The sequence below is a fragment of the Bufo bufo genome, chromosome 6, assembly GCF_905171765.1.
Source record: "Bufo bufo chromosome 6, aBufBuf1.1, whole genome shotgun sequence".
Classification (NCBI taxonomy): domain Eukaryota; kingdom Metazoa; phylum Chordata; class Amphibia; order Anura; family Bufonidae; genus Bufo; species Bufo bufo.
The window spans coordinates 346,359,351-346,381,998 of NC_053394.1; the positions used below are offsets into that span (position 1 = coordinate 346,359,351).

Consider the following 22,648-nt stretch of genomic DNA (forward strand, 5'->3'; position numbering starts at 1 on the left):
GATGGTATATTTTAACTTGAAGCGTCCCCATCACCATGGGAACGCCTCTATGTTAGAATATACCATCGGATTTGAGTTACATCGTGAAACTCAGATCCAACAGTATATTCTAACACAGAGGCGTTCCCATAGTGATGGGGACGCTTCTAGTTAGAATATACTACGAACTGTGTACATGACTGCTGCCTGGCAGCACCCGATCTCTTACAGGGGGCTGTGATCAGCACAATTAACCCTTCAGGTGCCGCACCTAAAGGGGTTAATTGTGCGTATCATAGCCCCCTGTAAGAGATCAGGGGCTGCCAGGCAGCAGGGGGCAGACCCCCCTCCCTCCCCAGTTTGAATTTCATTGGTGGCCAGTGTGCGCCCCCCCCGGCCCCCCCTCTATTGTAATATCATTGGTGGCCAGTGTGCGGCCTCCGTCGGCCTCCCCTCCCTCCCTTTATTGTATTATCATTGGTGGCCAGCGTGCGGCCCCCCCCTCTATTGTAATATCATTGGTGGCCAGTGTGCGGCCTCCCCTGGCCTCCCCTCCCTCCCTCTATTGTAATATCATTGGTGGCCAGTGTGCGGCCTCTGTCGGCCCCCCCCTCCCTCCCTTTATTGTAATATCATTGGTGGCCAGTGTGCGGGCTCCGTCGCCCCCCCCCTCCCTCTATTGTAATATCATTGGTGGCCAGTGTGCGGCCTCCCCTTTTCTCCCCCTGCCCGATCATTGGTGGCAGCGGAGAGTTCCGATCAGAGTCCCAGTTTATTCGCTGGGGCTCCGATCGGTAACCATGGCAACCATGACGCTACTGCAGGCCTGGTTGCCATGGTTACTTAGCAATATTACAATATTAGAAGCATCATACTTACCTGCTGCGCTGTCTGTGACGGGCCGGGAGCTCCTCCTACTGGTAAGTGACAGGTCTGTGCGGCACATTGCTTAATGATCTGTCACTTACCAGTAGGAGGAGCTCCCGGCCGGTCACAGACACCGCAGCAGGTAAGTATGATGCTTCTAATATTGTAATATTGCTAAGTAACCATGGCAACCAGACCTGCAGTAGAGTCCTGGTTGGCATGGTTACCGATCGGAGCCCCAGAGCAATTAAAATGGGACTCCGATCGGAATCTCCGCTGCCACCAATGATCGGGGGGGGGGGGGAGAGGGGAGGCCGCACACTGGCCACCAATGATATTATAATAGAGGGAGGGGGGGCGCACGCTGGCCACCAATGATATTACATAGAGGGAGGGGGGGCCGCACGCTGGCCACCAATGATATTACAATAAAGGGAGGGAGGGGGGGCCGACGGAGGCTGCACACTGGCCACCAATGATATTACAATAGGGTGAGGGGGGCTGGGGGGCTGCACTGGCCACCAATGAAATTAAAACTGGGGAGGGAGGGGGGTCTGGCAGCCCCTGATCTCTTATAGGGGGCTATAATGTGCACAATTAACCCCTGTAAGAGATCGGGTTCTGCCAGGCAGCAGGGGGCAGTCATGTACACAGTTCGTAGCATATTCTAACTAGAAGCGTCCCCATCACTATGGGAATGCCTCTGTGTTAGAATATACTGTCGATACGAAGTGAAAACTCATCTCTGAAAAAGCTTTTATGCAGACGGATCTTCGGATCCGTCTGTATGAAAGTAACCTACGGCCACGGATGCCAATCTTGTGTGCATCCGTGTTCTTTCACGGACCCATTGACTTGAATGGGTCCGTGAACCGTTGTCCGTCCAAAAAATAGGACAGGTCCTATTTTTTTGACGGACAGGAAACACGGATCACGGATGCGGCTGCAAAACGGTGCATTTTCCGATTTTTCCACGGACCTATTGAAAATCAAGGGTCCGCGAAAAAGAACGGAAAATGGCACAACGGCCACGGATGCACACAACGGTCGTGTGCATGAGGCCTAATTCCTGGAGAACCCCTTTAATGACACTGTTGCTGTCTTTTATGATCTCTGATTTTACTTACCTGGTAAAATGTGTGTAATTTTTATAATATGTAATTGTTCTCTTTATCCACCCACATTTCACATCCTCATGCCAAATAATTGGCACACTTGGTGAATGTATTGAAAAGTGTATTGTGCAACATATTAATTAATTTGTTGTTTAACAGGTTTATAGAAGATGACTTGATGATCGACTGCTTAGTACAGGGTTAATTTAGTGCAAGTCATTCAGTTACAGCAGTGAGAAAACTGGGTGAATCAAATTCGACAACGTACTGTAAATCTCATAACAAAAACCTCTCTGTAATTATAGTCAATGGGGTCCGGAGGGCAGGTGGCAGTATCCAGCAATGAAGAAAACTCTGGCTAGCTGTTCTATGATGGAACAGCCTTCTGGAGAGGACAGCAGTAGTTGTAAAACTAGTCGTATTAGCACTTTATCTTCTAATTAATCCTGTCCTTGAGCCACAGACCGAAATCTATGCCAGCTATTAGCTGTTGTAAAATTGCAGTGCAATTTAAAAATGAACCGATAGGTCTGTTGGGCTGAAGAGGCCCCTCTCCTTCCTCTAAACACCACCCACTTTTTAAGAAAAAAATCTAAAAAGTGGCAAATTGCATTGCAAAATTAGTACGAGCCAAAATGTTTGACAAGTCATGAACAACTCCTTCCTTTCTTTTATCAATTTTAATAATTTTAATAAAGATATTTATTGATCCAAGAGCGTCTTTTTGGCATGCATTTGCCCAATATATCCCGGAGTCCCATTTTTTTGACCATATGGATTTTTAATACAATTTAGATCCTGCAAAACTTGCAGGATAACAGGCTGAACTAGATGGACAGATGTCTTTTCTCAGCCTTATAAACTATGTTATTTATGTTACTTAACATAAAAAAGCGGGAAAAATAAGAATATAAAATTGATCTATGTAGCATATTAGTTTGTGGCACATTTCAAAGGCAGTTTGAACCAAAATATATAATGAAATTTTATTTTAAATGGTATAGTGAAAAATACAACAGTGATAGGTTATTCAAGAAGACTGAGCAAGAAAACTTGTCTGAAACATGCACCACTAGCTGGGTGTTGTTTGGAGTGGTGCTGAAGCTGCGGCAGAGAAAGGAGAAGTGCATTATGGGCTTGGTTGGATACAGCAACAGGAAGTGATACATACAGGATGGAGACCAACCAGAGTGATTTTTTTTTTACATGGGGAGTCAAAATTAAAAAAAAAATCACGGAGAAGATGGACAGGAGGTAAGCAACTACATGAGCAATATCTGTTTAAAACCACAGTAATCCCAGAAAATCCCTTCAAAGGGGTATTCCCATCTTCAGATGTATGGTATATCCACTAGATATGCCATAAATGTCTGATAGGTGAGGGTTCCACCTCTGGGACTTGTTCCTGTATCAATAGCGGGGCCTGGTCATGTTCTGCCAGGGTAAGTCACTGTTAGGCTGGGTTCAGACCTGAGCGTTCGGGATGTCGCGCTCTGTATGCGCGATTCTACGGGCGTCTGACATACGCGGCTCCGGAACAAGCGAACGCCTATTGTCGCGCGTTCCCGCTAAGTCTATGTACGGGAACGCGCGACAAGACGCCCCAAAGAAGCTCAAGAACTTTTTTGAGCGTCGGGCGTTTTACAGCGCGATCGTACGCGCTGTAAAACGCTCAGGTGAGAACCCTTCCCATAGGGAAACATTGGTTCTTGCCTGTTGAGCGTTTTACAGCGCATAGGAACGTGCTGTAAAACGCTCAGGTCTGAACCCAGCCTTATGGGACTTCTGAAAATAGCTGAGCAAGCTTACTTGGCTAGTTTTGAAGTCCCATGGCAGTGAATGGAGATAGCCTTGCAAGTGTGCCCATCTCTCCATAAACTGCAGTGTGAAATGGGTTCCTGTTCTTGAGCTAGAAGTGGTTCCCAGAGGTGGAATCAGCACCTATTGGATATTTATGGTATGCCCTGTGCATATGCCATAAATGCCCAGATGTGACAATGCCTTGATGAAGCACACTGAATCTATAATTATGTATTAGGGAATCACATATATACAGCAGATTCTACAAACATTCCTTTTGTCCAATAATACAACAGAACCCTGTAGCACACATAAAGATAAAAACATTATAGGATATTCCCCTCTCCCCTGTTCCAGAATCTAATCCTGTTTTATAAGAAATAACAAACATGGAACAATCTACCAAATGTTATGAGCAAAGGGGCCTTAAGGTGGCCATATACCTTCAGATATACCTTCAGACCGCTGAATGTTCATGTGGCCAGCAGCTACTGAACTCTTCTTGACTCCAGCATAAATATTCACAACAGATGTCAGGGAAAAGAAGAATCTGGATTTACTGCAGATACACCAGAGCCAGGGGAGTCTATTTGTGGCTTAGGCCCCTCTCCTCAGCTGAGTGTGAATTTGTATGGTGGAGTCAAGAATAGTTCAGTAGCTTTTGGCCACATGAACATTCAGCTGTCTGAAGGTATATGGCCATGCACATTAGATAAGTGGTTGGTCTGCCAGGATCAGCTAACTTAGATCTAATGTATAGATGCCTTTACTTGCTATTACTAGATTGTTGGTGTGAATCTGATTTCTTTAGAAGAACTTGGAATCCCCCTTCAACCTAACCAATGTAAATGCAACCAACGCAAAATCAACTTTTAGTGTTTAGTAGTTTTTTTTTTATCTAACCCTGGAAAAACCTTTCATTTTTTAAGTAACGTCATGTCAAGCTCATCATCTGTTGGCTACAAAAGTAAAGCAACATTGATCGGTTCATAACGTCCTACAGTTTGTATCTGCCACCTGGGTTTGTAGCCATGTGTGAACAGACTAGAATGATTCCAGATGGATTTTTCCTAATCAAATAAAAGTTGAAGTGAAATAGTTTGAAAACACAATTCTGTTCATATTAGAATGGCGTTAATGACACCCTATGAAGCACACAAACAAACATATAAATATTCTCTCCGAAAAATATCAGTGGATAAACATTCAGAGGATTAACTAGAGTCATTTTATTCTACTGAGAAATACATGAGCCGAGGATTTATTTTACTGTCAAATCAAATTCTGAAATTTGCGTGAGTTCTTTAAAGGAGGCTTTAAATCCACACCTACTAGTAAATACGATTACACTTTATGTCACTATAAATTGTGTTTGGGTTAGTAAGTGTGATTTATGCACATGTTGCTCATTTTGGGCTGTGAAAGGGTTATGCCACAAAGTTAAAAAAAAAAAAATATGTGGAGTAATGCACACTATTATTATTTTTGAACTATATCAGTGCAAAAAAAAAAAAAACTCTTTCTATTGTAATTTTCACAATTTTTAGCTTCTTTACTCACCCCTCTGGAGTTTTGGTCTCTTCACTTTGTGTGGTAGAGCAGCAGCTCATCAAGCACGTGCATCTCCGAGGAATCCAGGAGACAGCTCTTTTCTCCTGTTTCTTCCCTGCACAGAAAATACTTCCCCGCATACAGCCTCAGCAATTCGACAAAAAAAACTAGCAATTTTGTATGCAATGCCCCCCTCCCCAATTTTCTTCCACCACTATCTAGAGAGAGATATAGCGGTCAATATGTTTAATTAGGGGCACACCACTCAGAATGAGCCGCAAACATGGAGTAGGCGTCACGGAAATTGGAATGGTCGTGAACTGGATTTGACTGCAGGGAAAAAAACGACGATAATAACACATTGGGGGAGATTTATCAAAATTGGTGAAAAGGTAAACTGGCTTAGTTGCCCATAGCAAACCAATCAGATTCCACCTTTCATTCCCCAAAGGAGCTCTGAAAAATAAAAGGGGGAATCTTGTTGCTATGCACAACAAAGCCGGTTTTCCTTTATACCAGTTTTGATACATCTTCTCCATTGTACAGTAAATCATAATCTTGGTCCACCAATCATTTCCAGAATGAAGGGGCTTCAGTGCCACATTTCCAGCACCTCGTAGAAATTTCAATTACTCTAGACAAAGAGATAACCTGATGTATGAAACTTTTCTATAGAAAATGGGAAAATATATGGGTTGATTCCCCATTAAGAATAATTTTCATAATGCAAGTAACACATCTAATAGATTGTAAGCTCTTGCGAGCAGCACCCTCATTCCTCCTGTTGTAATTGTTGACTTGTTTGCTGCTATGTTATTTATGACTCTGTCTATACATGAACCCGCTGATTATTAAGCGCTTTAGAGTATGTCGGCGCTATATAAATAAAGATTATTATTATTATAACTTAAGACAGGCTAGATAAAACTATAGCTATATTTGCTAGTAATCCATCTATTCATCTACCTTAAAATAAATATTATACTATCAAATTTATTTAAAAAGGGCTCCCTTCCTGGCAGAATTTTACTGGCAACTCTATTTCCGCCTAGTTTGGGACAGGTTGCTCATTCAAGATGAAGGTGGATGGACATTAAAGGGAATGTGTCATCTATATTTTTTTCTGCTAAGCCAGATAATGACACATCTTTTTTTTTCAAATCTATTTAAATTTTTAAGGCTACTTTTACAGCAAAACACATTCATTCTAATAATACAACCGGCTGCATATGTTCAGAATGGATCAGGTTGTATTATATCAAAAATGAAGAAACCAGATCTGGCTTTTTTGTGTCCAAAAAAAACGGATCCAGCACCTTTTACATGTTTTTTGGTGCCGGATACTGCTTGTTCAGTTTCCCTTGTTGGACATTGTTTAAATAATGTTTAAAGGGGTTCTGCAGTTTGTTTAAACTGATGATCTATCCTCTGGATAGATTATCAGAATCTGATCAGTGGGGTCCAACACCCGGGAACCACACCGATCAGCTGTTTGAGAAGCGCCGCGGCCTTCTCACCGTTTACCGCAGGCCCAGTGACGTCACGACTAGTATCACTGGCCTGGGCGGGGCTAAGCTCTGTTCACTTGAATGGAGCTTAGCCCCACCCAGGCCAGTTGATATTAGTCGTGACGTCACTGGGCCTGCAGTAAATAGTGAGAAGGCCGCGGCGCTGCTGGAGCGCCGCTGCCTTCTCAAACAGCTGATCGGCGGGGGTCTCGAGTGTCGGACCCCCGCCGATCAGATGCTGATCTATCCAGAGGATAGATCATCAGTTTAAACAAACTGCAGAACCCCTTTAACATTTTTAAAGAATTGTTGGTGTTTTTTCCATGTCAGTATCTATGTTAAAAAAGCCAGAATTTTTGCACTGGCTTCTAAACCTATAATAGGCACCACTTCTTGGTCTGTACAGATCCGTTTTCTGCAGTCATCTCATTTTCCTTAGAGGCAGGATTAGAATGACAGATATCACTTATATAAATAGATAAGGTTACTTTTACACTAGCGTTCGGAGCGGGTCCGTCTGATGTTTCATCAGACGGATCCGCTCCTATAATGCAGACGTTTGCATCCGTTCAGAACGGATGCGTCTGCATTATAACTTAGAAAAATTTCTAAGTGTGAAAGTAGCCTGAAAGGATCCGTCCAGACTTTACATTGAAAGTCAATGGGGGCGGATCCGTTTGAAGATTGAGCCATATTGTGTCATCTTCAAGCGGATCCGTCCCCATTGACTTACATTGTAAGTCTGGACGGATCCGCTTGCCTCCGCACGGCCAGGCGGACATCCTAACGCTGCAAGCAGCGTTCAGGTGTCCGCTCGCTGAGCGGAGTGGAGGCTGAACGCTGGCAGACTGATGCATTCTCAGCGGATCCGCGTCCACTGAGAATGCATTAGGGCTGGACGGATGCGTTCGGGGCCGCTCGTGAGCCCCTTCAAACGGAGCTCACAAGCGGAGCCCCGAACGCAGGTGTGAAAGTAGCCTAAGTCACGATCCACCATTCCCAAAATGGTGATTGTCAAAGCTTATCTACAGTATTCTTTCCTTGTACAAAGACTTTTGCACAGGTCACAGAGCATGCCTAGAAAACTCTCCCACAGAAGTCACTCAGTCAGCTTTTGTCCATTGATTGTGTCTATGGCCCATGATGGCTGCTGTGAAGCATGTCTCTAAATGCTAACAACAGCTCTGGGCATGATATTTAATAATGTTCAGGACATAGAATAAAAAATATAAAAAATCTTCAATTAGAAAATAAAAACTGATTAGAAAAAAAAAAAAGAATATGTATTGCTATCTGGTTTTTACTGGCAGGAAAAAATGTTAGTGGCACATTCCCTTTAACAAAAATATGATTTAAACAATAGGACATTTTCTGATGGTGCTTTCCTTTAAGGGTCATTCCCATTTCATCCATTAATGGCTAAGATCAGAAGACTGATTGTACAGTCGTGGCCAAAAGTTTTGAGAATGACACAAATAGTTTTCACAAAGTTTGCTGCTAAACTGCTTTTAGATCTTTGTTTCAGTTGTTTCTGTGATGTAGTGAAATATAATTACACGCACTTCATACATTTCAAAGGCTTTTATCGACAATTACATGACATTTATGCAAAGAGTCAGTATTTGCAGTGTTGGCCCTTCTTTTTCAGGACCTGTGCAATTCGACTGGGCATGCTCTCAATCAACTTTTGGGCCAATTCCTGACTGATAGCAACCCATTCTTTCATAATCACTTCTTGGAGTTTGTCAGAATTAGTGGGTTTTTGTTTGTCCACCCGCCTCTTCAGGATTGGCTATAAGTTCTCAATGGGATTAAGATCTGGGGAGTTTCCAGGCCATGGACCGAAAATGTCAACGTTTTGGTCCCCGAGCCACTTTTGCCTTATGGCACGGTGCTCCATCGTGCTGGAAAATGCATTGTTCTTCACCAAACTGTTGGATTGTTGGAAGAAGTTGCTGTTGGAGGGTGTTTTGGTACCATTCTTTATTCATGGCTATGTTTTTGGGCAAAATTGTGAGTGAGCCCACTCCCTTGGATGAGAAGCAACCCCACACATGAATGGTCTCAGGATGCTTTACTGTTGGCATGACACAGGACTGATGGTAGCGCTCACCTTTTCTTCTCCGGACAAGCCTTTTTCCAGATTCCCCAAACAATCGGAGAGAGGCTTCATCGGAGAATATGACTTTGCAGCAGTTCATTCACCATACTTTCTGCAGAAGATCAATCTGTCCCTGATGTTTTTTTGGAGAGAAGTGGCTTCTTTGCTGCCCTTCTTGACACCAGGCCATCTTCCAAAAGTCTTCGCCTCACTGTGCGTGCAGATGCGCTCACACCTGCCTGCTGCCATTCCTGAGCAAGCTCTGCACTGGTGGCACTCCGATCCCGCAGCTGAATCCTCTTTAGGAGATGATCCTGGCGCTTGCTGGACTTTCTTGGACGCCCTGAAGCCTTGTTAACAAGAATTGAACCTCTTTCCTTGAAGTTCTTGATGATCCTATAAATTGTTGATTGAGGTGCAATCTTAGTAGCCACAATATCCTTGCCTGTGAAGCCATTTTTATGCAACGCAATGATGGCTGCACGCGTTTCTTTGCAGGTCACCAAGGTTAACAATCGAAGAACAATGATTTCAAGCATCACCCTCCTTTTAACATGTCAAGTCTGCCATTTTAACCCAATCAGCCTGACATAATGATCTCCAGCCTTGTGCTCGTCAACATTCTCACCTAAGTTAACAAGACGATTACTGATATTATCTCAGCAGGTCCTTTAATGACAGCAATGAAATGCAGTGGAAAGGTTTTTTTGGGATTAAGTTAATTTTCATGGCAAAGAAGGACTATGCAATTCATCTGATCACTCTTCATAACATTCTGGAGTATATGCAAATTGCTATTATAAAAACTTAAGCAGCAACTTTTCCAATTTCCAATATTTATGTAATTCTCAAAACTTTTGGCCACGACTGTATATTGAAAAGGAAAAACTAAAATATTGCATTGTATTGCATAAGTATTCAGACTCTTTACTTAGGACTTAATTGAAGCACATTTGGCAGGGATTAAAGCCTCTAGTCTTCTTGGTATGATGCCACAAGGTTTGCACACCTGGATTTGAGGTTTTTATGCTATTCTTCTCTGCAGATCCTCTCAATCTGGTTGGATGGGGACTGTCGGTGAACAACCATTTTCAGGTCTATCCAAAGATGTTTAATTGGGTTAAAGTCAGGTCCATGGCTAAGCCACTCAAGGACATTTACAGGGTTGTTCCTCAGCCACTTCTGTGTTGTCTTGGTTGTGTGCTTAGAGTTGTCTTTTGGGAAGGTAAAACTTCCAGCCCAGTCTCAGGTCCAAAGTACTTTGGATCAGGATTTCATAAAAAATATGCTTAGAATTGAGGCCAAAATGTTCAATCTTCTTCAAGTTTCATCAGACCAGAGAATCTTGTTTCTCACAGTCTGAGAGTCCTTTAAGTCCTTTTTTTGCAAACTGCTGGAGGGCTTTCATGTGTCTTTTACTGAAGAGAGGCTTCTTTCATGTTGATTACATCTCTTACCAAGGCCCTTCTCCCCCTTAGTTTGATAGGGCAGCCAGCTCTAGGAGGAGTTTTGTTTGCTCCAAACTCCAAACCAGCCATAAGACCTTATATAGACAGGGCTGTGTCTTTCTAAATCATGTCCAATCGACTGAATTTATCACAGGTGACTCCAATCAAGGTGTAGAAACATTTCAAAGATGCTCAACAGAAATGGGAGGCCCCCAGAGCTAAATTTCAAAACTTATCATAGTAAAGGGTCTGAATACTTATATCCATGAATATTTTTAATTTTTTTCTTTTTTGAAAATTTGCGCAAATTTGTAAAATTCTGTTTTCACTTTCTTATTTTGGGGTATTGAGTGCAGACTGATGTGGTTAAACTTGATTATTTTTTTTTAGCACAAAGCTGCAACATAACAAAATGTGAAAAAGTTAAATGGTCTGAAGACTTTCCGAATGCATTGTATGGAAGCAGCTAAGTACAGCGAGCTACACTGCTTCCATAACTTGGGAGCTATAGAAACAGTATAACTCACTGTTTCTGCTACACTGTTTCCATCACACCTATTCACTTCTATGGGATTGATGGAAACAGTGCACAGTTTTCTCTGCTGTTTCTGAAATTCCAGGCAACCCTGCCTGCTGAATTTAACAGTATTATGATCACAGCCAAGAAAATATCAAATGTGAATAATACCCATTTAAAAGTAAAAAGAAATAGTATGAGCATCACATACTGTGGCATACAAAATACTGTATATTGTAACGTCCCCAAAAGACATTCTGTTTTATAAATCCATCCCTTTATCTTGATCAGATTTTTTGTGACAGCCTTTCAGATCCATCCATCATATACTATGTCTAATATCCATGTTTTTGAGACAATCATACTCCTTTAGAAAACATCTTTCAATGCCATTTTGTGTGCCTATCTCAAAGAGGTTTCACTTTAGTCTAACTTCAGTTTGTGCTGCTGAGGATCCAATCGAGTCACAACGTGGTGTCAGGAAGGGATTCTTTTCTATCTTCTTCAAATGATCATTGGAATATTAGGGCTTATTTTCTCGGTATTGGCCAGTGCATGGACCTGTATGGCAGTGGGTGGACTACAGCTTGAGCATAAGCTTCTCCCAAAACAATCCTTGACATTGATCCTGAATATGGTCAAATACATTGAGCCCTAGTCAGGGAATTTTTAAGTGAAATCTGTCACTTTGAAAATGTAGTCCCATCTGTAGATAGTATTTATAAAGCAGGAGGTAATGAACAGAGTGACATCTAGTTTTTAAGTAGAAATTGTATTTTTTTTTTTTAGCAAAACCTCAAATGCCAGCCTTCACTATATGCAGGGCTTTTTTTCTCAGAGAAAAGGTGGTGGAACTCACCCCCCCTCCCCTGGCCACGCCCCTACCCAACCCCGGACCGCCCCTACCCGCCCCTAAGACCGCCCCCTACCCACCCCTAGGACCGCCCCCTCTACCCAACCCTAGGACCGCAAGTAAAATTTGGTGTGGGGGGGGGCTATAAAAGTCCAGCCCAGCAAAGAAACCCCCCAGATGGGGATGGCACTGTTAATGGGGGGATCTGAGGATGGCACTGTTATGGGGTGGAGGATCTGGGGATGGCATCCACAGATCCCCCATCCTATAACAGTGCCATCCACAGACCCCCCCCCCATCCTATAACAGTGCCATCCACAGACCCCCCCACCCCATAACAGTGCCATCCACAGACCCCCCCCCCACCCCATAACAGTGACATCCATACACCCCCCCACCCCATAACAGTGCCATCCACAAACCCCCCCACCCCATAACAGTGCCATCCACAGACCCCCCCCCACCCCATAACAGTGCCATCCAGAGACCCCCCCACCCCATAACAGTGCCATCCACAAACCCCCCCACCCCATAACAGTGCCATCCACAGACACCCCCACCCCATAACAGTGCCATCCATAGACCCCCCCACCCCATAACAGTGCCATCCATAGACCCCCCCCACCCCATAACAGTGCCATCCACAGACACCCCCACCCCATAACAGTGCCATCCATAGACCCCCCACCCCATAACAGTGCCATCCATAGACCCCCCCACCCCATAACAGTGCCATCCACAGACCCCCCCCCCACCCCATAACAGTGCCATTCACAGACCCCCCCACCCCATAACAGTGCCATCCATATACCCCCCCCCCCACCCCATAACAGTGTCATCCACAGACCCCCCATTGCCGCTCCAGTACAGTTATACAATGTTTAATTAAATGAATAATGATTCCTGCTGCCCCTCAGTAGTATAACATTCAATGTATTGTACTCACAGCCGGCTACTGACATCGTAATCCAGGCCGGCCGGGCAGACGAGCGGCAGCGTCACTGACTGACGTCACGTGAGTGCGCCGCCTACTTTATGAATGAAGCAGGCGGCCCAGGCAGGTGACGTCAGTCAGTGACGCTGCCGCTCGTCTGCCCGGCCGGCCTGGATTACGATGTCAGTAGCCGGCTGTGAGTACAATACATTGAATGTTATACTACTGAGGGGCAGCAGGAATCATTATTCATTTAATTAAACATTTTATAAGTCTCTACTGGAGCTGCGGGGCCGGAGCACAGTGAACGCACCGGCCCCCAGCTCCTCCTCCCAGTCCCTCCCCGCTGATACATCGCAGCTTGCGATGTCAAAAAGTGTCGGAACGCCGTTCCGGTGCGTTCCGCCAGAAAAAAAGCCCTGACTATATGACTTTGCATAGATACATAGCTGTCAATCACCGATAGGAGTGCCTACAGGAATGAGCACAATGAGCAAGAATTTAAATGAATAAAATAAAAAAGTTATATTGAGACTTAAACCCTCCAAAATTATATATCGATCTGCTCAGCTCCTCTTGCAAATTTATAGAGACCTTCATCAATTTCCAATCACTTTTATTTACTTTATCATGATGTAAGGGATCGCCTCTTATTCGGGGGTCATTCTCACAGATACGACTTTAGGACACCAGGTTTCAGGTCCAAACAGTGCATTTATTTTACACTCCAACCAATACAGGTTATCATGAAGTCGCAGCTTCACCTAACACATGTGACATCCACATAAAATAACAAACACTTGCCCGGCTAGGCTCTAACTAACACAGAGTTTCCTGACTCACCTAGGTCACAGTTCACACCCTGTGAACTCGTGCGGCTTTGTCAGCCAATGTCCCACAGCCTCCTGGCTGTACAGAGTATAGTATGCCCACTGTCTCTAGTTCACTGTTTCTTGTGGGGGATTGGGGCCCAGTAGTCCCCCCAACTCCAGGCTATCTCCCAGCCTCGTGGTCCCTCAGCCTTGCCCAGCTGAGACCACACAGACAGAGCCTCACCAGGCCTCTGTCTGCACATAGACTCTCCAGAGTGAGACACACCCAGGATCCAGTAGCAGGATTAAATAGGATCCCTGGACATGAGCATGCCTCAAGTCCCGGACTGGAACCTGGGGAAACAACACCTCAATGTTCACATTGCCACATTGACAAGAGTATGTCAAATGATAGAAAGCTTCTTAAAGGGGTTTACCTATCTCACACATTGGTGACATACGGGTGTAGTAGGGTTAACACAAATGCTTTATGAGACGTGTTATCTAAACTAAATGCAACTAAATGCGTTAAGCAGTTGCTTTTCAATGGCTTTTGTTTCAACATAACGCAGTGAGTTAAGCAATTTGAGTTAAGATTTTGTGTGTTACACCTGCTACATCTGTATTGCTAGGATATGCCACCAATGTCAGATGGTGGAACCCACACCTACCTCTAGAATCAGGCCCCCAATGGGGCACCAAGCAATCACAGCCACCCTCCATTTACTTCTATGGGAGTGCCGAAAATAGCCAAGCAGCAGCTCTGCTATTTCCAAGACTCCCATAGAGATGAGTGGAGAGGTAGCAACGCATGCACGCTGGATGCACTCCTCTTTTTTAAGTTAATTGCAATTTAAATAAACTTCTATGGGAGTTCGGAACGTAGCCGAGCATGCTCACTCGAATTTTTTTGGAACTCCCATAGCAGTGAATGGAGAGCATGTTGGGCATGTGTTATGCACTCTCCTATTCTTTGAGGGCCCTGTTCTAGATATAGGTGCAGGTCCCAGAGGTGGGACCCACACCTATCTGGTGGCATATCCAATGTAGCATGGTCACAGAAGAGTTTATACATATTTAATATTCAAGATTGCCATCATTTGCAAATGATTGTGTATTATCTTGTGATGTAAAGATATGGCAGGTGCTGCAGTTTTAGACATTTGATATCCTCAACAGATGAGAAATTTCCAGCACGTGATTGAATTGAAATCTTGCATAGTCTTTATTTCATATCCGTCAGGTACATACAGTGCAGTGGACAAAGTCTCCCAACACCTCCCGTCAGACCGACATGTTTCGAGCCGGCAGGCTCTTAGTCATTAGATATCCTCACTAATGCCTGTATTACACCGTATCTGACCTATATCTGTCCAATCAGACCAATAGTTGGTGTGTATAGCAAAAGATCTGTGTGTGTAAACGGCCATCTGACCAATGATTGGTCAGACAATCTGTTGGTGTAATACAGGCCTAACCCAGGGTATTGCAATAAGGGATCCAAGGACAAGCAGACAAGCAACACTTTGCTTTTGTGAGCATGCACAGATATACCTACAGGAAGTACATTGTACATGATATCCGCCGTACATACCAATGCCCACTATAATGTCACTTTAGAAATTATGAAAAAAGTTCTCTTTTACAATATAAAATCAATGAAAATTTCATGTTCTTGTGCTGCACACATAGAACAGATAGAAGCAGCACCCCACACTGGAAAGTACTAGATCAAAAACAAAGGATGTCAAAAGTCTAATTGGTGGTGCTATTGGCCAGGTACAATGAAGTAGGTTGGCCACGTACAGATAGGTCTTCCTCAGAAGACAACTTTGATAAAACTAAGGACATCCTTGAAGAGATCAGGATATATGAATGTAGGATTGGAGAGTTTTATTATTGCTGACCTGAACAGTACAGCAACCATAAATGCTCTTCTTTGATCTTCATCATTGACTCAAAAGATCACCCACCATGATCAGAAGACACCAGAATATTCTTAATTTCATTAACTCCATAAGGACCACATATCTAATAAGCATCCAGTCAGCACCAACACAGTGACATAAGCAAGTATTCAATAGTAAGGCAGTCAAACAAAACCAATGCACCAGACATCATCCTTGTTCTAAATACCATACAAATCCATATACAATAAACTACAGAATTTTGCTTCGTGCACTGTTTAGCAAAATATCTAATATCAATCACCAGTGTATTTTACAGGGAAGTGACTAATAAGCCTTGATATCCTTTACATGTCTTAGAGTTTAGATTTTGGATGTGTATGAAAAAGGAAAAAAAAAACTACACACAACCACAATTTATCTCACATGCTTTCACAATACAAAAAGAACATAAATCAACCTCAAAGACGGAACTCTCCATAAATTAACTCATAGTATTGCACTCCGGTACTCACCTGTCATGGCTTCTGTGTGTTGCCCAGAGTGGTTCAGACTATTCACTTGGATTATGTAGTCATGAAATGACAGCAAGTAATATCCAGGCTGTATTTATAACTGAAGTTCGCCGCTCTCCTCCTTTTTAACTTAATTACAATGTAAATTAATTGGGCGAGGTTCAACATACTTTCATTCAGCTTGTTCTACTGAACGAGTCACCTCTGCAGCAAGAACTGTGAAAAGTGTGAATAGTGATGTTGTTCTACTTATCCCTTATCCATGAGTAGAAAACATAGAGGGACATTTAATAATACTGGTGCACCCTACTGATCCTCCAGAACAGCACCTCACCCAGTGGTGTAGGGATCGCTATAGCAACCATAGCAGTGGCTATGGGGCCCTACGCCACTGGGGGCCCGACCGGACCGCTTTTATATATATATATTTTTTATTAACACACACAAGCAGCTAGGCCCGACCGCCCGCCCAGTGTAGTGGGCGGGGCGCGGGCGGTCCGCGGCTCGGGCCTGGCTGGGGGGAAGCCAAGAAGTGGTTAGGTCAGGACTGGAGCCCGGGGCGGGGCGCACTGCCGCACGAGCAGAAGAGGAGGTAGGCGGTGGAGGGGGCTGGAACGGGGGCGTACCTGTGGGTTGGCCACTCTGTGAGGTCTGCTGTAGTGTTGGATACAGTTCAGCAGAACTTGGCGGTGCAGGTATGGCAGCTGTAATATGGCCATAGGAAACTGTATAATAATACTTTTGTCCTTTTTAACACAAAACCATGTAACATCACATAGATATTTTGGCTAGTACAGTACAACACTATTTCTGCTGCACATCCTTTAAAAAAAGAGGTTCAGCAGCAGCGTGTATTATGCAATTTTGTGTTCCAGTTGCTGCAAAACAGCATAACACACTTCAGAGGCTGCAGGAGGAAGGCGGACAGGCTACAATAGTGAGAACATACGTACCGGACCAAAACCTGATATATAGCTGCTCGATCCTAGTGGCTGAAGGACCTGAGAGGATGTCACAGTCATGTGATCAATTACAAGAGGGGCGGAGTTTAGTGTGGAGGGGATACTAAAGAGTGAGTGAGTGGAGGACCTGTGGTGATGTCACCCGGAGGCGGAGCCAGGCACCAGCGCCGCAGCGCAGGAAAGATTTCCTCCTAGTAACTAGAGGGAGGAGGCGGACTCAGGCGGTGGAGGGGGCCGGGGGTGTACCCAGAGAACTTATGATTTCTGAGATACTTGATCTGAATTCTGAAGTTAAAAAGAGCTGCCTGCAGAGTGGGGCCCCCCCAGAGTGGGGCAGCTCTTTTTAACTTCAGAATTCAGATCATCAGACTCTCACTAATTACAAATTTACAGCACACACACCCTGGCCTGTAGTGTCCACCATCAGACAGGGGAGGGAAGAAACCCCAGAACTAGAGTGTGCCATGGTGTGTGCTGTAATTAGTAAGTGAGAGTCTGATGATCTGAAGTTAAAAAGAGATGCCAGCAGTGATAAGGAGGGCGCCCTTTCCTTCTTTTGGGGGGCACACTCTAGTTCTGGAGTTTCTTCCCCCCCCCCCCCCCCGACTTTTACACTTGCGGCAGGACGGATCCGGCAGGCTGTTCAGCCTGTCGGATCCGTCCTGCCGCTTTTTCGCTGGACTGCTGCTCCGTCCCCATTGACTATTATGGGAATGGGGGAGGAGCTCCGGCGCATGACGGCACTGTGCGGTGAGAGGCCACGGACGAAAAAGTCGGACTTGCAGTACTTTTCGGCCGCCAGCCTTTCACCGCACACTGCCGCGCTGCACCGGAGCTCTGTCCCCGTTCACATTATAGTCAATGGGGATGCAGTAGCGACAAGGCAAAATAGCCTTGCAAGTGTGAAACTGCTCATGGCGGTGGGAGATCTAGGATGGGTGTTTGTGTGGGAGCTCTGGAAGGGGTGGTGGGAGGCCCGATAGATATGTGGGGGCTGGGGGGGGCCCATAATTTTTTTTTGCTATGGGGCCCATGCATTTCTAGCTACGCCCCTGACCTCACCCCCTTTTCAAGGCACTTGAGGCACAAAAATAAATCTTAGTGGTTTTTTTTTATGCAATTTGAGCCAGAATTCTAAAGCATTCTGATCAGTATATTTTCCCCAATTTGTTTAGCCCAAAAAGCTGACATTAAAAATGTACCCTATTAAAAAACTGAGCATGAGAACAAGGGGCCACAATTTTCAAATTTGGTGGGAGAAATATCGAAAGCAATGTCAAAAAAAATATTATTTTACTGAAAGAGTAGTAGATGCTTGGAATAAGCTTCCAGGAAAAAGTGAATTTATACATGTTACGGATCAACATATTTTTATCCTAATTAATATAAAATAAAAAATAAATAATATAAGGGCTGACTACATTGACCAGGTAGTCTTTTTTTGGCCACCATTCTTCAATGTTTCTTCTATTAGCGTATAATGGAAATTGCTATCTTATTAAGTGATTTTAAGGTTTTTTCATTCTTCATGACCATTTGAATAATGCTTTGATGGTATTTGTTCCTGTTGATTGGTCTTCCAGTTTGTTCCATTTTTATATCCACTTACTGTACCTATAAACGTTTTACAACCAAAGTCTGGATATTTCTGACCTGCCATTACATTTCAATACTCATTTTACACCAATCATTGTTATGTTAGGTTCTGAAGACCCCCTCCAGATATCAATAAAGAGCATGTACACATATATTTTTAATTATCATAAATCCATCCATTTTTAGGTATCATAAATAATTGCACACATTTAATTTCATTAATAAGATTTGATTATTTATTTGTCAATCAGTTAATAAGAAATTGACCATAGTGGCAAGTGATTAGGTGATTAGCTCAGTAGTAGACAGATGTTTTTGTCTGCTGGATTCTTGGGGCCCATTAGCCTTTTTTTTCAGAGCCTCTGGAGCACTGGTGGGGCAATGTGACCCTAAGGCTTCATGCACACGACCATTGTTCGGGTCCGCATCCGAGCCGCATTCTTTGCGGCTCGGGTGCGGACCCATTAACTTCAATGGGACCGCAAAATATGCGGACAGCACTCCGTGTGCTGTCCGCATCTATTGCACCGTTCCGTGGCCCTGCAAAAAAAATATAGCATGTCCTATTCTTGTCCGTTTTGCGGACAAGAATAGGCATTTCTACAATGGGCCGCCCGTACCGTTCCACAAATTGCGGAAGGCACACGGGCGGCTTCCGTTTTTTGTGGATCCGTGGTTTGCGGACCGCAAAAAAACGGAACAGTCGTGTGCATGAGGCCTAACTCAAACAAATAGGAATTAATACAGAGAAGAAAATATTGCTAGAAAATATTCTTCTTTGGTACAACATCTGTACTGCAACTATAATTTTTCCCAATTACTGTATGTGCTAAGAGAATCAATTATGCACAATCATTTTGAGTGAACTAACCTAATAATATTTCCTAACCCTGTAACTGTGTGATATGAAGAACCTAATAAATGGCCATCTCCATATTTTGAAGAACATGACTTTGTAATAACCAATATTGAACCTGTAACTGTAGAGATTTAAGAGCCATTGAATTGGTGCCAAATGTATTGAAATTCTAACTTATTTTATGACTCCTTTTATCATGTACATTACATTACTAGCAGCAAAGCATCCCCAAATCATAATATTTCATCCACCAAGCTAGACAGATCCACAAACATCTTTATTAGTGATGATCAAGCATGCTCAGCCGAGCACCAGTTCGGCTTGAGCATCTCGATGCTCGGCAAATAGCGATATTCAGCCGAATACCGCGTGTGCTCGAGCGCAATGCTCGAGTCTCCGCCCAGCAGCCAATAAACGTGCACGTAAGTATGGCCCTCATGCGCATGACCGCTGTAAGGCCTCATGCACATGACCGTTGTTTGGGTCCGCATCCGAGCCGCCGTTTTGGCGGCTCGGATGAGGACCAATTCACTTCAATGGGGCCGCAAAAGATGGGGACAGCACTCCATGTGCTGTCCGCATCCGTGGCTCCGTTCCGCGGCCCTGTTAAAAAAATATGTACTATTCTTGTCCGCGCTTTGCGGACATAAATAGGCATTTATATTGTCGGCGCCCATTCCGTAAATTGCGGAAGGCAACACAGGCGGCTTCCGTTTTTTGCGGATCCGCGGTTTGCAGACCGTGAAAAATGGCACGGCCGTGTGCATGAGGCCTAATGCCGTAGCCATGTTGGCTGCTGCAAAGACAGGTGTACTCTGCTGTCTTACCAAAACCTTAAACTGATTTTAAAATTGAGAGATTAGCCAACATGTCCTACGGTGTAGGACATGTCTGAGCCCGAGCACCGCGCCAAGGTTTCTCAAGTAGCTCGGGACCTAACACTCACCTACCTGAGCCATATCAGGGTTTAGTAAGACCGCAGAGTGCACCTGTCTTTGCCATTGTTATATTGATTATCACATCCACATAATTGCTATCTTGTGTAGGATGTCTATTGTGATACTTGTGGTTCGCTGCGGGCATCCTCCACCGTATGCATTTTTGCTGGGGATTGCCATTAGCAACGGGCCACAAGTGCAGGATTTGCTCCCCTGTATATATACACAATTGCATGTGCGTTTGAGCACTTCCTGCCTGTTTAATACCACGCCATTCTTTTCAGTTTGTATATATAGATGCCTGGAGGTGTATAAACTCCAATTTAAATGTGCCTGCTTTCCATCCACAGGCTACATTTAGGTGCACCTGCGAGGCCTGGGCCATACCAGTCAGTCTTGAGTGGGACTTGCAGACTCCTCCCTCCTCCCATTGCAAGCATGGTCACCTGCTGGAGGTAACTGGTGAGTTGTTTGTGAGTCGGACCTCATGCTCCTGTAATTTGCCCACTGGCCCCTGGTATTGCCCATATGGCACAGGTAGGTGAGTGTTAGGTCCCGAGCTACTTGAGAAACCATGGCGCGGTGCTCAGGCTCAGACATGTCCTCCACAGTAGGACATGTTGGCTAATCTCTCAATTTTAAAATCAGTTTGAGGGTTTAGTAAGACAGCAGAGTGCACCTGTCTTTGCTATTGTTATATTGTTATATTGATTATCACATCCACATGATTGCTATCTTGTGTAGGATGTCTATTGTGGTACTTGTGGTTCGCTGCGGGCATTCTCCACTGTATGCATTTTTGTTGGGGATCGTCATTAGCAACGGGCCACAAGTGCAGGATTTGCTCCCCTGTATATATATGCACAATTGCATGTGGGTTTGAGCACTTCCTGCCTGTTTAATACCACGCCATTCTTTTCATGATGGCTGATGGCATTACAGTGATTGGCTGCCGGAACGCGTCATATAGCACCCTATATAGCATTCTGCGGTAAATAGCGTATAATAGTTGGGCCGCTGCAGACAGCGACATTAGCTGCGCCACATCTCCAGTGTAAAGTGTGCGCATAAAAAAAAAATCTGTGACATCCAGTGTACTTTTTCCGTAGACGGTGTCCGCTGTGGACAGTGACATTAGCTGTGCCACATGTCCTGTGTAAAGTGTGCGCATACAGTGTACTTTTTCAATAGACAGTGTCCGCTTCTGACCAGCGCAACATCTGCAGTGTAACGTGTGCGTTGAAAGAATTTATCTGTGACATACAGTGTACTTTCTCAATAGACGGTGTCCGTTTGTGAGAGTGACATTACCAGCGCCGCATTTGTAGTGAAAAAATGTATCTGTGTCATACAGTGTACTTTTCCCGTAGACGATGTCCGCTTCTGACAGTGACATTACCAGCGCGACATCTGCAGTGTAACATGTGCGCTGAAAAAATGTATTTGTGACATCCAGTGTACTTTTTCAATAGACGGTGACCACTTCTGACAGTGACATTACCAGGGCCACATCTGCAGTGTAACGTGTGCGATTAAAAAATGTATCTGTGACATACAGTGTACTTTTTTGCGTAGACGCTGCGGACAGTGACATTACCGATGGTATCTCTCCTGTATAACGTTTCCTCATCCCAAATACCTGTGACATTCCTTGTAATTTTTCATTAGCCCCTGGTGACAGCATTGACATTATCTGAGGAATATCTCCTGTGTAACGTTTCCACATCCCAAATACCTTTTTAAATTTGTTTGCGCATACACTTCCAAATCCTATACTACTGTACGTGTGACAGACTTTCAATCATATACTGTATAACATTTAATATGAAGAAGGCGAGCAGTAAGGGACGGGGAAGTGGCTGTGATGCTGATGGTGCACGCAGAGGCCGTGGCCTGGGCGCGGTGAAACTGTGCCTGCTGTCAGAGCACAAGAAAAACAATCATCCACGATACCTAGCTTCATGTCCCAGTTTGCAGGGCGGCTTAGGACACCACTCTTGAAGTAAGACCAGTGCGACCAGGTGGTCAGTTGGATTGCAGCAGATAATGCTTCCAGTCGGTTAAACACCACCCTGTCTTCCACCAAGTCCAGTCTCAGTAGCCAAGAGTCTGCTCAACCCAATCCTCACCCTGATCCTCCTTCCTCCCACCATAAAGAGTCTTGGCAAACAAGTGATCCCACACTCGGATATTTCCGAGGAGTTCTTTTCAGCGCCATTCCTTGATTTGGCCTGCTCACCAAGCACGTTTGAATAGGGACAGATCATGTGCCCTGATTCCCAAACTCTTTAGCATCCACAATCACAAGAAAATGACAGTGGGGAACGGCAATTACTGTTTAATGAGGTGGATGATGATGAGACACAGTTGCCAATCACTGAGGTAG

The 22,648-nt window shown here is 44.3% G+C and overlaps 1 protein-coding gene across 1 annotated transcript in view; it reads right to left on the reverse strand.

Annotated features, from left to right (window-relative positions):
• Positions 1-15,982, reverse strand: part of LOC121003831 (protein-glutamine gamma-glutamyltransferase E-like) — a 113,754-nt gene extending 97,772 nt beyond the window's left edge. Inside the window, exon 1 of the mRNA XM_040435747.1 lies at positions 15,908-15,982. Coding sequence (XP_040291681.1) covers positions 15,908-15,914 — 7 coding nt within the window. The 5' untranslated portion in view covers positions 15,915-15,982. The remainder of the gene's footprint in view (positions 1-15,907) is intronic.
• Positions 15,983-22,648: the final 6,666 nt, after the last annotated feature.